The following is a 16,054-nucleotide window of genomic DNA, read 5'->3' on the forward strand; positions in this document are numbered from 1 at the left end:
GAGCACTCAGAGCCCATGAGAGGAACCTTCTGGATGGAGGGAATGGTCCCTGCAGGCCCTGAGGCAGGAGCCTGGCTGGCTGGTAGATAAGTAGGGGCAGTGATAGGGCTTTATAGGTCCCTGAGCAGGTGGAAAACCATCCTGGGGTCTGATCACAAGAGAGACGTCTGGTCACTGGAGTGATATCTGTGGGCTGATCGGAGAATATATCATAGGAGGAGGCAGAGGTGGAAATGGGGAGAGCAGGACAGCTTAGTGCGCGTGACCCAGGGGCAATGGCTGCAGCCCGCACCTGGGCAGAGGAGCGGATGTGGCGAGGAGGCCCAGACTGGGTTTTTCTGGGGACTTGCTGATGGGTTGGAGTGAGGGGGGGAGAGTGAGTTCCAGCACTTTTCATTTGCTCCTGCGCTTCCATCCTTGCTCACCAGTGTGCCCTGTCCTTGTCCCTGTGATGTTGTGGGTTTACCACCCAGAAACACGGAGAGGCGCTGCTGCCTGCCACTCAGTGCCCTGTCACCACAGGCTTGTTGTGTGTGTGTGGGCTACAGGTCACAGTGACATCTGTGCTTTGGGCCCTCTGTTAGGAAGAGTGTTGTTTAGCTGAACTGTGCACATGAATTCCCGAAGGCTGCTGTAGCCATTGTCCACACACCAGGTGTCTCCAAACCACAGAAATGTATTTTCTCACAATTCTGGAGCCAGGGAACCTGAAACCCAGGTGTGGGCAGGGCTGGCTACTTCTGGATCCCCTGGGGAGAGTCTGCACCTGCCCTGGCTGCTGGTGGTGCTCGAAGTTTCTGGTGTCCCTTGGCTGTGAAGCACCACCTTGTCTGAGTGTCTTCCTCTGTCTCCACCCTCTGCCTCCTGCAGGGATAGCAGGTCGGTTTAGGGCTCACCTGGTGTTCGGGACTCGCTTCTGGGCTCATTAGTTACCATCGTCCAAAGCAGGTCACACTCGGATCCCAGGGCTCAGCCTTTGGACTGTCTTTTGGGGGCCACCCTTCCAGCCACTACCATGGCACCTGTCACAGCTATAGATAGCAGGCTGTCTGCCGCAGCTCACCCGTTCTTCTGTTGATGGACACGTGTGCCGTTTCCCAATTTTGACAGTTCTGAATAGTTTTTAGAATCACATTTAAATAGTTTGTTGTTTTTGTGCTACTGCTGGGCAGTGAACCCAGGGCCTTGTGCATATGAGGCAAGTGCTCTGCCACCTGAGCTCTGTCCCCAGCCCCTGAACGCAGTCTCCAAGCTCATACCCACCAGCCCTGTTTTTTCACCTGGGCATGGAACCCACGGCCGTGTGCCTGCCCTGAGTAGGAGCTCTAACGCACACTCAGCCAGCTCCGCCTGTTTTTTGAAATGTTTTCTTCTAGGGATTGTGGTGACTCTTTTCAATCAGAATTAACATTCCCACAGCCCCACCTGCCTCGTCACTGCCTTTGAACTCTAGGTAAAATGCACGTGCATTCTGTTCACCGGTGTATTTTTTAAAAAACAAAACTGTTGTTTGAAAGGAGATGTCTTTGTATTTTCTCGATCCTGACTTCCTGACGATCTTTCCTTTGACACGCACAGTCAGCCCTCTGAGTCCGCCTGTAGATTCAACCAACTGATTGAAAATATTCAGGAAAAAGAAATTGTGTCTGGGCTGGGGATGTGGCTCAGGGAGAGCCCTTGCCTTGCTCCGCTCCATGTGGCCTGGGTCCCATCCCAGCTGCACACGCAGCAGAGTCTCATCTGCACTGAACAAGAGGGGCTTTTCCCTGTTGTCATTCAGTGTGACAGCAGTTTGCATAGCGTTTGCATTGTAAATAACCTGGGTGACTTAATACGTGTGGCAGGATGTGCAAAGGTCTGTCAGATTCAGTGCTGTGGGCTTGGTGTTCAAGGGGAATCCTGGAACCCGTTCGTTCTGTGACCACTAAGGGGTAACTGAGTTCCTTCTGTTTTCCTTTAGCCTCAAGAACCGCTTCTAACATTTTGTTGCTCTGTTGATCTACTCTTAAAAAAAAAAAAAAAATCATAAATGGCTTTTTTTTTTTTGTGGTACTGGGGGTTAAACCCAGGGGCGTAGTACCACTGAGCTACATCCCCAGCCCTTTTTTATTTTTGAGTTGGTGTCTCGATAACTTGATGAGGCTGGCTTTGAACCTGTGATCCTCCTGCCTCAGCCTCATGAGTCACTGACTTTACAGGTGTTTGCCAAATGGCTGGCTTTTTCCCCTCTATTCTTCAAGGATGTTTATGCAATATGTTGGTCTAATTGGTCTCTCTGCCTTTGTCTCCTCACACAGTAGGTAGAATTTTCTCAGTGCATTGCAACTGTCTTGCAGCACCTCTGGTTTCTGAGAAGTTGGGGATACCCTTGTCATTTTCTCAAGTTACTGTCCCTCTCCTGGCCCTCAGTTGCTTTCAAGGTTTTCACTTTGTCCTAGTTTTTGGCTTTTGGACATTTTGCTTAAGAGTGTTTTTCTTCCTGCTGTACTGGTTGGTATTGTCTGAATACCATTCACCAGTACAAAATTATGGAAATTTTGACCATTTCTTCCTGCTCCCCCACCCTACACCTTCCCTTGTACCAGGGAGTGAACCCAGGGCACTTGAGCACCAGCCACATCCCAGCCCTGTTTTATATTTTGTTTAGAGACGGGGTCCGGGGTCCTGCTGAGTGGCTTACAGCCTAATTTGCTGAGGCTGCCTTTGAACTCGTGATCCTCCTGCCTCTGCCTCCTGGTCCACTGGGATGACAGGCATGTGCCCTGGTGCCTGGATCCTACGCGGTTTTTCTTCTGGTGCTCTAATCGCATGTGACTGCCCTTTGGATACTGTGCCGTAGGCTCTGTTCTTTTTAGATGTTATGGCTGCTTTGAAATCATTATTTGGGGGTTGGAGTCTGGTGATTCTTGGGTCCCTGGTGTTGTACCTGTTACGTCACAGCCTGGATCTGTTGGGCCGTGTGGGAAACGGCAGCCGTGGGGATCTCAGTTCCGTCTTTGCATCATCACGTGCCCTGAGCCTCTGTTTGCAGGGTCCACGTGCTGATAATCCAGCTTTGAGCAGTTGACACCTAGCCGGGCTGTGCTTCTCCTGAGGCCCTTCTGTGGGAGCACGTCCTCCCGTCCAGTGGCTGGTGTCTTCAGCCCTGGTCTTTTGGTTCCTGAAGCCAGACAGACTGGGTTTCTCAGAGTTCTAGCTGCCCGAGTGGTGCTGCCCCGGGCCTCCCTGTGGCCATTCCACTCTCCAGGTCTCTCTGCTCCCCAGAGAGCCTTCCTGCTTTCCTTCATCTTTCTGAGGTGCTTGTTTATAGTCGCCAGCAGGAGGGTCTGGTCAGTTTACTTGGCTGCACCAAAATCCCGTTTTCCTCATGTCGCCCCACTGGGTGTCCACAAGGGGGCAGTGGAGCTCTGCTGGAGTCGTCTGAAAATTGTTGCTGTTGGGACCTGGGATTGTTCCTTCTTTGCTGCTGTGTGACACATTTACTGGGCACCCACCAGGGGCTCTCCAGCCAAGCACCCCTGGGGGTGTGTAGAATACGGGCAAGATAATGTCACGGGAAACCACAAAAGCACGGTTATGATACAGGTTTTCTGGTGACAGATTCTTCATGAGTGGCCCAGGCCCAAACAGGTCTATGTGAGGTGCAAGGGAGGCCGCGCAGGAACCCCGAGCCTGGATGGGGGGGGATAAAGCTACAGAGTTTGCACCTGGGGGCAGTGGGAATTGTCCCTGGAGTTGGAGTAGATGTGTAGACAGATGGGTGGGACCTGCAGGGACAAAGATGGACTGATATCTAGAGCCCAGCATGCCCCTAGTGGTCTAGGTGGTGGTGGGAGGGCCCTTGCTGTTTGTGAGGAAGCTCCTCTGAGGTTCTGTAAAAGGGGTGGACACTGCGGGGGTGGGGGGGAGATGGGATTGGCAGGCACGCGGCCCCCGCCCTGGACATTGTGGGGACTGGCAGGACTGGTGTTTGGGCGGTGCTTTGTGAACATAAGTGCAGCTGGACTTGAGAGCTGAGAATAAGTGGACTCAGGTTTTGGATCTTGATGACCAAGAGAAAGAATAGTGCTGTGTGGGAGGCAGTGGGACACAGGGGGGACAGTGTAGGTGAGCTTACTGGAGCCAGCCTCCTGGGACACCTCAGCTTTGCTGCCTGGTAGCCCAGACGGAACCTCTAGTGACCTGGGCTCCACCTGATCTCGGGGAGCTACTGAAAAGTCTGGACTTCACCTCTGGTGTCCAATCCACAAGGTCCCTCCTGTCACCTGCCCTGTGTCACCCTTGGCTGTCACCCTGGGCTGTCTCTGCATCTCCTCCTTCCTCAGGATTCCAGGGTCATTTATGATTGGAGGTGCCCAGTTTCATCAGCGCGAGTGACCTCAGGAGCAGGGTTTTTAACACACGGGCTGTGCACAGAATTCAGAAAGGACACTGTGCCTCGGCTGCCCCCCACGGCCCATGAGCTTCACACCTGCGGGAACTGCTGAGGAGAACACGAGGGAGGGAGGGAGGCCTGTGATTTAGGCGTCTGCTAAAATCCACTGCTTTCCCTGTCCCTGACCCATGGACACCTTGACACACTGCTGCAGGAGGGAGGGAGGGAGGGAAACGTGCTTTGCAGATTTGAGCAGATGGACGTGGCACTTGAGGTGTGTTCAGGGCACCTGCAGGTGACTTGCCCAGCAGCAGCACCCCTCCTCCGGCATGTGTAGTTCTGAAAGGCCCTGCAAGAGAGGGCTGTTGTCCAGCTGGGAACTTGGAATCCTGGCTCCTTATAACCCGAAACAAGTCACTGAACCTCTCCAGCCTCAGTGTCCCCAGCTATAAAATGTGAAATGACCTCTGGCATCACGGTAGAGGTCAGCCCACCTGCGCCGTGCATTCTCCCACTTGGTCATTCTTCCTCGATTCATTCAATTTTCTGCTTTTCAGGAAAAAAGCTTGTAAATACTTTGAGCAAGGCAAGGGGACCTGCCCCTTTGGAAGCAAATGTCTTTACCGTCACGCGTACCCAGACGGGCGGCTGGCAGAGCCAGAGAAACCCCGGAAACAGCTCAGTTCTGAAGGCACTGTGAGGGTGAGGACTGGGCCGGCCCTGGTGGCTGTCCCACCCCCAAAATCGATCAGCTGTGGCAGCCGTGAAGAGCAGGGGGCGGGGGCTCGCGGCCTTCCTGTGGTCCTAGCGTAACCAGGCGCCCGTTGGTCTCTTGCAGTTCTTTAACTCGGTGCGGCTGTGGGATTTCATCGAAAACCGAGAAACCCGGCAGGTCCCCAGCACTGAAGATGTTGACATGACAGAGCTTGGGGACCTCTTCATGCACCTTTCTGGAGTGGAATCCTCAGAACCCTAGGGTCAGTGGTTGTCCCTGCATCTTGGGCGTTGCTGAGCCAGGGCGTGAGCCAGGCTGTGCTCACCCTTGGTCTCCTCCACTCTCCCTATGACAGCCCTGGGACGAGTGAAGCATATAAAGTAACCTAATAAGTACACGCCATCACTATTTTTATAGTTGGTATCTGAGCTGTACCTCCAGCCCCTCGGCACCAGCTGGCTGCTGGGCGGTTTGCTTTAGAGGAAACCTGGCTCCGCTCCCGATTGTTCTCCTTAGAAAACAGTAAACTCGCAGCTGGCCCCGGAGCACGTTGAATTTTCTTACCAAAGGCTTCCTCCGTGGGGTCCCCAGTGTGTGTAAACAGTGAGCTGCTGTTGAGGGGCCATCGGTCCTCATGAGTCTCCTCAGTGTCTCACGCGTGCAGCTGAAGTGTTGGGCCACCCTTCCCTACCTGGAAGGCCTGGCTTGTCCACACGGGAGCTAGTTTCTTTCTGGCCCAGTAGCGCTTTAGAGGAGGAGGCCAGAGTTCTTGCTCCGTTTGATTTTAATTAAAGAATGTGTGTGACCTCGCAAGTTAGAACAAGCTTGTTCTAAACCTGAATTTTTTTATCTATTTTTGTAAAATGCTGTAGAGATGTTTTATAAAACGTGTCCCTATAGTATGGGTAGACCCGAGTTGAGAATGCTTGATTTTTATAGTTAGCTCTCAGTCAAGGGCCTGAGGAGCAGAGTTCCATTCCCAGCTCTAGAAGGAAAGGGTTAACAGCCATTAAACCTAAATTTAATTTATTTTATTAAAATAACATAATCGAGGAATCATCATAACTGTATCTTGTCAGGCGCAATAAAAACAAAATTAAAACCCAAATCAAGAAAACCTGTATTCCTGGCTTCCTTGCATCCACAATTATGTGACTACAGACGGGGCTGGCCCTGCGGCCCGCCCCATAGGGGCCGCCCCTGGAAGACGAATTCAGCATGACGGGAGGCTGCTCCCAAGGACCAGGACAGGAGGGCGGAGCACCGTGTGCCCTGGACATCTCGGGCTGTGACAGGCAAGTCCCGTGGTACGACATAGAGCAGGCGCATCTCCGCAGTCCTGGGTTGTTCGGTGAGTTATGTGCAAAACGGTTGGCGCTGCACCACTGTCTCTCAAAAGAAGCTGATTTCCAAACCCCCATGTCCCCACAGCGGGGCCAGTCCGCTCACGACCTTGACATCCACTTCTTTTTGCCCTAAAGATACTCGGCTCTTGCAGGGCCGTCAGCATCCCCTGTGCATGCTGGAGACGGGAGGAGGACGGGCCAGAAAGGGTAGAAAAGAAGGCAACGTGAAGTTAAGGCCTGTGCGTCTCTAGGAGGTCCTTAGCAGCAGCTTCTCAGAACACACGCTCTGCCCCAGGAGCAAGGGACAAGGAAGGTGCTGCCTTCCCTTCCTCCCCGGGCTGAGCGCAGATGCAAAGTCCACTAGAAGACAGGCAGCCTGGGGGACGTGGTCAGCGTGCAGGCGTTGATATCCTCGGTGTGCGCTGCCCGGTGCAGGGATGGCTCAGAAGCGCTCCGGTTGATTTTGGGGAGGGAGTGTTGGAGCAGCTCGATGGAAGACAGGATCTGAAACAAGGTCGCAGCCGGGGGCCTTCTTAGCTGGGGTTCCAAACACTGCGTCCTGCTGTCACCCGCCCTCCCGCACCTCTAGTGCCTTCCCCCCACCCGGGGTCTCACCTGGGGAAAGAGAGGCCTCTCCTCCTTCACTTTCTTCACGCAGTCGGCCACCAGCCTCTTCATGGCCTTGGGGCAGTTCTTGTAGAGCTTGCTGAGGTCGGGGGAGGCGTAGCCTCGGCCCACCATGAAGATGATCTGAGGAGGGAGGATGGGAGTGAGTGGCCAGGCCGCCACTGGGCCCGGGGCTCCCACCAAGTGCCCGCGGACATCACCTGATCCCGGTTGTTGATGTGGGAGTAGGGCAGCTCCCCGGTCATCAGCTCGTACAGGACGATGCCGTAGGAGTAGACGTCGGACTGGAAGCTGAAGGGGTTGTTGTCCTGCATCCGGATCACCTCCGGGGCCTGCGAGGGCGGGTCGGCAGTCATCATGGGGCCTGGCTGTCCCTCCCTCAGCCCTTAGGGGCCCTTCCCCAGGGGATGCAGTTTGCTGGTCCCGTCCCCCCCCAGGTTCCTCACCATCCACAGTACGGAGCCCGTGGGCTGCTCCACCTGCTGAGAGCCACTCCAGCGGGACTTCACTGTCGCCAAACCAAAATCTCCAATTTTCACTGTTAAGCCTTCGTGGAGAAATATGTCTCAATGCTTGTTAAGGACGCTAGCTCCCAAAGGTCGGTCAAGTTAATTCTCCACAAAGTTCCTTCTAACAGGGTCACCTCGCCACCTGTGCAACAAATGTGCTAGATCCTCAAGTGTGTCTCCTGCTGCTCGTCCTCGTTTTCACACCGAGGTGCTGGCTCCCTGGCCTTGTGAGCCTTCTGGAGCTTCCCTAGGGGGCTGGACATGGCCTGGTGACTGTGAATTACCTCCGAGTGGCTAGCAGATCCCTTCCTGAGGTTGAATGCGCTCACGGCAGAACAGCCACCAGGCAGCTGCAGCCGGCCTAGGGAGCTGCTGGTGCTCAGGATCCAGAGCCAAAGCCTTGGAGTCCCATGGTGGCTACAAACACCCACCGTTCAATGATACATCTCCAGGACCCTTCTGCTGGCCAAGAAGCTAGGGTGGCAGAGCTTTATTACACACAAGTCTTCCTAGGGGCTGCTTCTAACAGTGAGCTCCAAAGAGATGACTTATTTAGTAATTTTGGGAATTTGGCAACTTTGAGTCTGGATCTAAACAGCTACAAACTACCTTTTCTTCTCAACCAAATGCTCTCCCAAGAAGCTATCGTGACAGAGCTCCCTTCTTTCTGTTCGCTGGCTTCAGACCCCAAAGGATACTGTTGGACTTCATGTCTCTGTGGATGATGTTCTTGGCGTGCAAGTAGCTGTGAGGGGAGAGGAAGTCTGTTAAAATCAGCTTCTGGAGTGCAGGAGAACGTTGTCCCCAACTCCTGCCTGGAAGAAAAGCCACCCGCCCTGTTCACCGGGTCTGCGTCACCAGGAGGGGGGAGCACAGCATAAACATGCTGTTGCGCGACGGTGGTGTGACTAAAGCAGAAATGGAGTCATGCACGCACTGGAGAGCACACTGTACTCCTCTCTGACACTACAGAGGGTGATTTTGTGGACCTGCACTACACCATGGGACTGTGCCTTGCATGGCCCAGCACTAGGGCCAGCTGGGCCTGGTGAGGAGCTCCACCCCCCCCTCCTGCTCCCTGGCCCTGCGCACCCACAGACTTGTCTTCTCAGTGCCAAGCGACAGGGCCTAGCTACTCACTCCATCCCCTGCGCCGTCTGCCGGGCGATGTCGATCAGCTGGAACATCTGGAACTTGGTCTCCTGGACATGCAGATGTTTGTAGAGGCTGCTGCCCTCACACCACTGGGTCACGATGGCCAGGTTGTCCTTTGTCATGTATCCCATGAAGAGCAGGATGTTGACATGTCGCGTTTTGCTGGGGGGGAGGAGAGCTCTGCTTTCCCACAAGGCCTCAGGCCAACGACCCAGCAGGAGCCCCGGTGAGCTCAGGGCTGGCCCCGTCATCAGGACCTTGTGACCAGCACACTCCCAACTTTCCACGGGGAGGGGAAGGCCCCCTTGTCTTCGAAACCCATGGGAAAGCAACTTGGCAACAGCGATGGTCCTCCCCACCTCAAACAAACCCAGAGACGGCTGGGCCGCCCAGGGCAGTGGGCCTCGCCAAGTGTCCACCTTCCAGAGGGAGGAGGTGCAGGGCCCAGGGCCAGACTCACCGCAGGACAGCCACCTCGTTTCTGAAGGCCTGGAACTGCTCTGGGGTTGGGTTCACAACCTTCAGGATCTTCACTGCAACGTCTCCTGCAGATGAGTGGAGAGTCGGCACCAGGTCAGTGGGTCACTTTAGGTTGAAGAGATACAGTGACTCACAGAGAACCCCCTCTACGGGGGGGGGGGGGGACAAGCCTGCAGGTCCTCAAAAAAGGTGTTGGCTGGGGATGTGGCTCAAGCAGTAGCGCGCTCGCCTGGCATGCGTGCGGCCCGGGTTCGATCCTCAGCACCACATACCAACAAAGATGTTGTGTCCGCCGAGAACTAAATATTAAACATTCTCATTCTGTCGCCTTCTCACTCTTCCGCTCTTGCTCTTCTCATTCTCGTTCTCTTGTTCTCATTCTGTTTCTCGTTCTGTCTCTTTCCTTCTCATACTCTTACACACTCTTCTGTTCTCTTGTTCGTGCGCTGTCTCACTTGTTCTCATTCTCACTCTCGCTGTCTCATACACTTGAGTACTCTCTCCCACACTCTCACTGTCTCGTTCTTGCACTCTCGCTTGTGTTCTCATGCTTGTTCTTATTCTCACACACTTCCTCGTTCTCCCTCTCAAACACTTTCACTCTTTTGTTCGCCTGCGCGCTCTCGTTCTCCCTCATCCTTACTCTTGCACACACTCATTCTCTCTCATACACACTGACACGTCGTTCTCACTCTCTAGTTCTCTCACACTTATAATCTCACACACTCTCGTTCGTTCGTTGTCTCTCACTTTCTCTCATTCACACTCTAAAAAAACTGACCGTCCTCAACACCGAGTGCCTCCCACACCCTGGCACTGTGAGCGCCCAGGTCCCCTTCAATCCTCTGTGAATACTTTGTGCATTTGCAGACAAGCAGAGGTCTAGGGACCAGGAAGGTTCCCCATTCCTGCTCCTGCGACTATCGGTGATGCTGACTGCAGCCAGTGTCCCTACAGCTTCAGATCTGCAGATGTCAGTCCCACTTTCTATGCGCTCCAGCTCTGGGAGCCGCTCTGTACGTGCTGTTGGGCCAGGTGCGGAGGCGCAGCTAAGGGAGAGGATCATAAGGGGGCCACCTCAACAAGACCCTGTCTCAAAAGGGAAAGGGCTGGGGATGGAGCTCAGTGGTCAGCAACCACGGGGCCAGTGCCCACTGCAAAAAGTCATTTCTGTAGATATAATTTGAAGAGTCAGCCCGTGGGAGGACAACCTGGTTCCTTCGAAGGGCAAGGACCCTCCCTGCAGCCTCCACTGAACCGGTGCTTCACCACAGATGCCAAACCATCCCCTGGGAGCCCCAGCTGACCCAGTTCCTGGGCCTCGCTGTCCAGGGCAGCCTGGGAAGGCACTGCTGCCCTTAGGTGGAGACAAGACTCAGGGGCCACCTTCTACCAAAGAAATACGCAAGTCAGGAAGCCTCATGTACGAGGTCCTTACGACAGTACAAGGGCGGGAGCTCTGGTCTCCTGGAGGACGTGGGCAGGGCAAAGGGAGGACCATCCAGCAGAAGCTACAGGGGGAGAAAGAGGTGGGGTGGGGTGGGGAGGTGCTGGGCATGTGCAAGGGACAGTTGGCTACGATGACACAGGTAAGTGGCAGAGGACTTGGCCGGACAGAGGAGGGGAGGCAAGATGGGGGGCAGGGAACCGAGCCCAGAGCAGAGCCTGCCGAGACCCTGTGGTTTGGCGGCGCAGGAGGGGACGGCTGCAGGCCCTGCCCTGGTCCTCACGGAGCTCCGTCCAGCGGCGCCCGCTCTGCACTGCTTTGGGAAAACGAACGGGACTTATTCCTTCCAAGCGCCTCTTTTCTTTGTCCCATCACTTTAGTCACAATCCCTGAGTACGTGTGGCAGAGCCACCCCAGAGCACATTTCTAACAGCTTCCAAAGGCATAGGACTTGGTTCACGTGGGGACTGCCAGGAGCTGGCATGGGTGCCCCAGTCGTGAGCTCCCAGCAGGTTCTTCAGGCAAAGGCGGTCAGAGCTTCTGCAACCCCAGACTCCATTACACTCAAACACTATCTGAATTCTTGGGCCAGGGCCCAGTGCGTGAACAAAGGAACAGGTAGAAGAATGGAGGCACCAGAGAGGAGGGAGGAAGATGGGGCAGCATGTGCAGGCCTCAACACCTGCAGGACCCACTCCTATGGACTCCTGGGGGACTGAGCCGCTGGCTTTGTACCTGCTGCAGGCGCTGCCTCCCTCCACTCCTTCCCACTTGCTGGGGTGTGGCTTCCCCATACAAAGAAAGGGAAGGGTCCAAGTTTGAGGACAGATGTGTACATAGTACTGCATTAAGATGCAAAATTTGTTTTTAGGTGTTGGTTATTAGAATCTGCTCATTTTTAAAGGAATTCTAAAATGGAACTTTAAGTGCCCAGGCACGTGACAGGCTAACAGCTGCCCGTGGGACTTCAGTTCCTAGCATGAAATTCAGGACACAGCCCCCAGCCTAAGACCCCTGAACAGAAGTAGGGCTCAGCAGCAGAGCGCTTGCCTAGCACAGGCAGGACCTGGGTTCGATCCTCAGCACCACAGAAAAATACATGAATGTTTTGTGTCCAACTAAAAAAAAAAGTGGACTTCCAATTCAGCCTAGGGTTCCTGGACATCAGCAGTGTGCCATCCCTGCCCTCCTGGCTGGCAGTCGTGCCCCATTTAAAAGACAGTACTTCTGGGTATAGATGGGTCAAATGGTGGTTCCATTCCCCACTTTCCTTCCAAGGAATCTCCATACTGTCCTCCAATTTGGCCGCACCAGCCATGTACAAGTGTACCTTCCCCCCATCCTCGCCAGCACTTGTTATTGACTTCATAATGGCTGCCTTTCTTATTGGAGTGAGATAGTAGAGTGGTTTTAATTTGCATTTCTCTGACTGCTAGAGATGGTGATCATTTTTTTGTGTACTAGTTGATTGTATATCGTCCTCTGTGAAGTGTCTGTTCAGATCTTTGGCCCATTTGTTGATTGGGTTACTTGTTTTTTTGTTCAAGTTTTTGAGTTCTTAGAGCGCTAATCTCCAGAGTATACTATCTGAAGCGTGAGGGGTAAAAATTTGTTCCCAGGATGTAGGCTCCCTATTTACCTCACTTATTATTTCTCTTGCTGAGAAAAAACTTTTTAGTTTGAGTAAGTCCTATTTGTTGATTCTTGAGCATGAGAAGATGATTACCACGAAACAAGGAAAAGAGGAGGGAGAAGGGAAATTGCACAGAAGACGGAAGGAGACCCTCGTGGGTTCACGAAATACACGAGTGTGTCAGGGAGAAGGGAAGAAAAAGATAAGTGTCACAGTAGGGAGGGCCACAGAATACACCTGACACTAGGATTGCTGTATGTATACACATGGAAAAATGAGAATTCATACCCTATTTGAAGCAAATGTATGATATGTCAAGATTATTGTACTGTCTTGAGCAACTAACTAAAAAAACCCAGTACTTATTAACTGTCGAGAGTCAGACACAGCTCTAGGTAGATGGCTGGTGCCCTTCCATGCCGGGCAGCTCAGGAAGCACTCAGCCCACGACAAACCACACATTCCTTTTCTGCCTTAACAGCAAAAGCGAGGGACATGCAGGTAGCCTGAGAATGTTCCACTTCGGATTTTTCTACTGGGAACATGCTCAGGCAACACAGATTTACGAGAAACTGCCCCTGGACTTTCCTTCCTGGGCCAACAGCATGGTCCTCAGGTGACACAGACGAGGGGACAGATGTGCCCCAAGCCCCGGCTACCAGGGTGCATTCCACTGTTTCTGGCCTTTGATATTGTCAACCTGCAATGGCTGATTCCGTCCTAAACTGAGGAGCAACACGGCTTTCTAGGTGTTGTCCCACTTCACATCAGATACTGCCACCACGGTCCTCAGCCGCACGAGGAAGAGCTCTTGTCCCTGCTGGACCTACACGGTTTAAATACCCGGCCACTGTCTGCTCTTACCACAGATACGTCCCGCTCTTGAAAAGAAGGTGTCGTCATCCTGTCAGCGACTTGGTCACAAACCCCAGGCTCTGCGCACATTAAACAGCCCTGGAGCGGCTGCTCACCTCAGGTGTGGGACCAGCTCTAGCGATGTCCCATCGTCAGGGGCTGCGTCATTCCCTGCTGTCCTTGTTGACAGCCTGAGAACCTGCCCAGGCAGATCCTGGCTCACCTCGGGGCTCCAAGCCTGTCCCTTCCCCAGGCAGCTCCCTCTCTACCTGCTGCACTGAGCACAGAACTCTTGAATTGAAAATCAGCAGAACAGCTGCCACCTTCATGACACTCAGTAAGACATCACTATAAACAAATATTGGGGCGGACACACACAGAGCCCCCAGTCTAGAACTGGGGTTCCCTGATACCTCGTTCTTTGTCTTCACTGATGGTGGCCTACCGCTCCGTCACTCATGCAAATCACTCTCTGATGGGAGGGGTGGCCAAGCCTCTAATCCCGGAGGCCGAGACGGATGGAGAGTACACTATTGTCTCTAAATAAAATGGGGAGGGGGCTCAGTGGTCTAGTGCCCCGAGTTCAATCCCAGGTACCAAAACAAAAAGCTTGTGAGCCTGTGGGAGGCCATCCCCGAACGTGATTTGAGTTCCCTCCTTGGGTGGCTGAGAGGGGCTTAAACACAGCTCCGTCTGAGCCTTCCCCACCCTTTCCCAGGTCTGAGCGCTTGTCCATGCAAAGGTGTGCCTGGCCCCTGACCTGGGATGCTGCCCCCCTTGACCTTCATTGGATGGGATTTTCCCTGGAATTTTTTGTTGCCCAATAAAAGCTCACTCCCTGGCATGCTCCCCCTCTCGCTAGCCTCTTCTGTCAACCTCGCCACCGCATTAAGTGGTGGGAGCTAGGAGAAGCCGTCCCGGAGCTGATATGAAAGGTAATGAGAGTGTGTCTCTTTATTTTCAAACTCACTAGCTCTGACTCATGAATCGAACCTTCTTTCATGAAGCCCGCGTTGGTCGCATGGCAGATAAGCCGTCTTTACTGTCTACAGCTCCCCACGTTCCTAAGAGTCCCAAGGAAACATGTTACATGCACCTTACCAGTGTTCACTCCTGTGCCCCTGAGGAGCCAGAAACCCCCATATTAGTGAGCACAAGGCTTCAGAGAACCAGAGATGGTTCTTGCCACCTCTCTACCAAAAAGGACAGACGGCCAGGCACTGGGGGTGATGCTGCGTTAGAGATGTGTTGGGGGGGCACGTAACATTTTCGTGAGAACACTGCTCCCATCCTAACAAATGTCAAGTGTGTCACTCCATAGCTACAGAAACTAACAGAGTCCCTTTCTTCCAAGTGACTCCCACTCAGAGCCAAGACCCGTGTCCGCTCTCCATAGCCGAGAGGAAGCTACCAGGGAGGTCCTCCGCCCAACTGTTCACCCCCGTCCCTCCTTAGCGAGTCCTGCTCCCTCCCTGCGCCTCAGTTTTCTTGCAGGTGAGACCCCTCGGGTCCGCTCTGGCTTCACGTTTCTAGAAGCCACATCCCCGAGGGGGGCAGGTGCCTGCTCAGCGGAGAAGCCCCTAATGATCCCCAGCACAGCCACCTTAGAGCACGCGTCCACCAGCACGGCCCGAGATCCCACACGTGACACCATGTTCCACCTGCAGGTGTGACTCAGAACCCGTGGAGGGTGCTGCTCGGCAAGGGGACCCAGTGCCCTCCGCGCTCAGAATGAAACTCGACTCCCCCCAGAGCCCCCTGACAAGGAGGCCCAGACTCACCGTGCCACTTGCCCTTATAAACGGTTCCAAAGGAGCCCGACCCAATGCGGGTGGAGAGCATGACCTCGCTGGCTTCGATTTCCCAGTAATAGCTTGAATCTCTCTGTCCCCGTGGCCTCTGCAACAAGTGGAGACTGTCAGTCACTCCATGGAGTGACAATTCTGTTGACGATGACGAAAAAAAAAAAAAAAGCAGCCCTCCTCCCGCCCCCTTTTTCTGGAGCTGCTGGGAGGGAACCCAGTGGCCTCTGCAGCCCGTCTTTAAGACAGGGCCTCGCTAACTTGACAGGCTGCCATCCTCCTGCCTCGGCCTCCAGAGCGGCTGGGATTGCAGGTGCCAGCACCCCTGGCCCGTCGCCGTATTTGAGACACACACAACTCCGTAAGGGAAAAGGCCACTTGAGTGGAAGCAGACCAGGAAGTCGTCTGAGGCAAGGGTGCCCAGCACATCACACCCACCCACCCAGCCACCCTGTCCTTAACCAGGCTGCACCAGGGTCGCACCCCAAAGCCAGGCCAAGGCATCTGACATTCAGCCGTTTCCACCGTGGAACCCTCAGCGCCAGGAGGAGCCGCCCCATACTCACAATCTTGTTTTTCTCCTGGGTCCCAGATCCTGGAGCCCGCTCTCTCTGTGCCGGCACCGGGGTCTTGGGCTGGGACCAGCCTGTGGGGCTCAGGTTGTTGGGGCTGCCGGACGGGGCTGAGGGCGAGGCTTAATAGACAAGACAAACAGAGTCCACACGGGGTCAGCCACAGAGATACACAGCATAGAGAGAAGAAGCCATTACTGTCAGTAAGTGACTAGGGAAAGTACCTGATTCGCTGTGACTTCGAATGGCATCCTGAAACAGAAGAGAGGAGCAGGTCAGGCGGTGCCCTAGGAACAGCTTCCCGGGGGAGGGGAAATGGGGGGAGGGGATGTGCAGGAACAGAGTGGACTCTGAGGCCTCAGACCCAGAAAGTCCGACTCCTATCCTAACCACAGTCCCCCAAGTCAATCCACCCGAGGCTGGAGGCCAGTCTCCCACGAGCAGTCGGGAACTGGACATGAGTGTTGGATCATCTTCAGAAGAAACAGCACACGAAAGAGGAGGGCGAGCCAAGTCACCGTCAGCTGAGCCCCTTCCC

At 54.2% G+C, this 16,054-nt stretch overlaps 2 protein-coding genes across 4 annotated transcripts in view; one reads left to right on the forward strand and one right to left on the reverse strand.

The window, feature by feature from the left end:
• Window positions 1-6,701, forward strand: part of Mkrn2 (makorin ring finger protein 2) — a 30,077-nt gene extending 23,376 nt beyond the window's left edge. Inside the window, exons 7-8 of the mRNA XM_026383099.2 lie at window positions 4,933-5,077; window positions 5,214-6,701. Coding sequence (XP_026238884.1) covers window positions 4,933-5,077; window positions 5,214-5,351 — 283 coding nt within the window. The 3' untranslated portion in view covers window positions 5,352-6,701. The remainder of the gene's footprint in view (window positions 1-4,932; window positions 5,078-5,213) is intronic.
• A 55-nt stretch (window positions 6,702-6,756) lies between these two features.
• Window positions 6,757-16,054, reverse strand: part of Raf1 (Raf-1 proto-oncogene, serine/threonine kinase) — a 64,697-nt gene continuing 55,399 nt past the window's right edge. For all 3 annotated transcript variants that reach the window (XM_077793486.1, XM_077793485.1, XM_077793484.1), the window contains 10 exons: window positions 15,741-15,768; window positions 15,511-15,638; window positions 14,924-15,041; window positions 9,188-9,272; window positions 8,713-8,889; window positions 8,271-8,317; window positions 7,510-7,628; window positions 7,264-7,395; window positions 7,052-7,186; window positions 6,757-6,940 (listed from right to left, as the gene is read on the reverse strand). In XM_077793486.1, the coding sequence (XP_077649612.1) occupies window positions 6,797-6,940; window positions 7,052-7,186; window positions 7,264-7,395; window positions 7,510-7,628; window positions 8,271-8,317; window positions 8,713-8,889; window positions 9,188-9,272; window positions 14,924-15,041; window positions 15,511-15,638; window positions 15,741-15,768 (1,113 nt within the window). In that variant the 3' untranslated portion in view covers window positions 6,757-6,796. The remainder of the gene's footprint in view (window positions 6,941-7,051; window positions 7,187-7,263; window positions 7,396-7,509; window positions 7,629-8,270; window positions 8,318-8,712; window positions 8,890-9,187; window positions 9,273-14,923; window positions 15,042-15,510; window positions 15,639-15,740; window positions 15,769-16,054) is intronic.

The sequence above is a fragment of the Urocitellus parryii genome, chromosome 16 (assembly GCF_045843805.1).
Source record: "Urocitellus parryii isolate mUroPar1 chromosome 16, mUroPar1.hap1, whole genome shotgun sequence".
NCBI classification, from domain to species: Eukaryota; Metazoa; Chordata; class Mammalia; order Rodentia; family Sciuridae; genus Urocitellus; species Urocitellus parryii.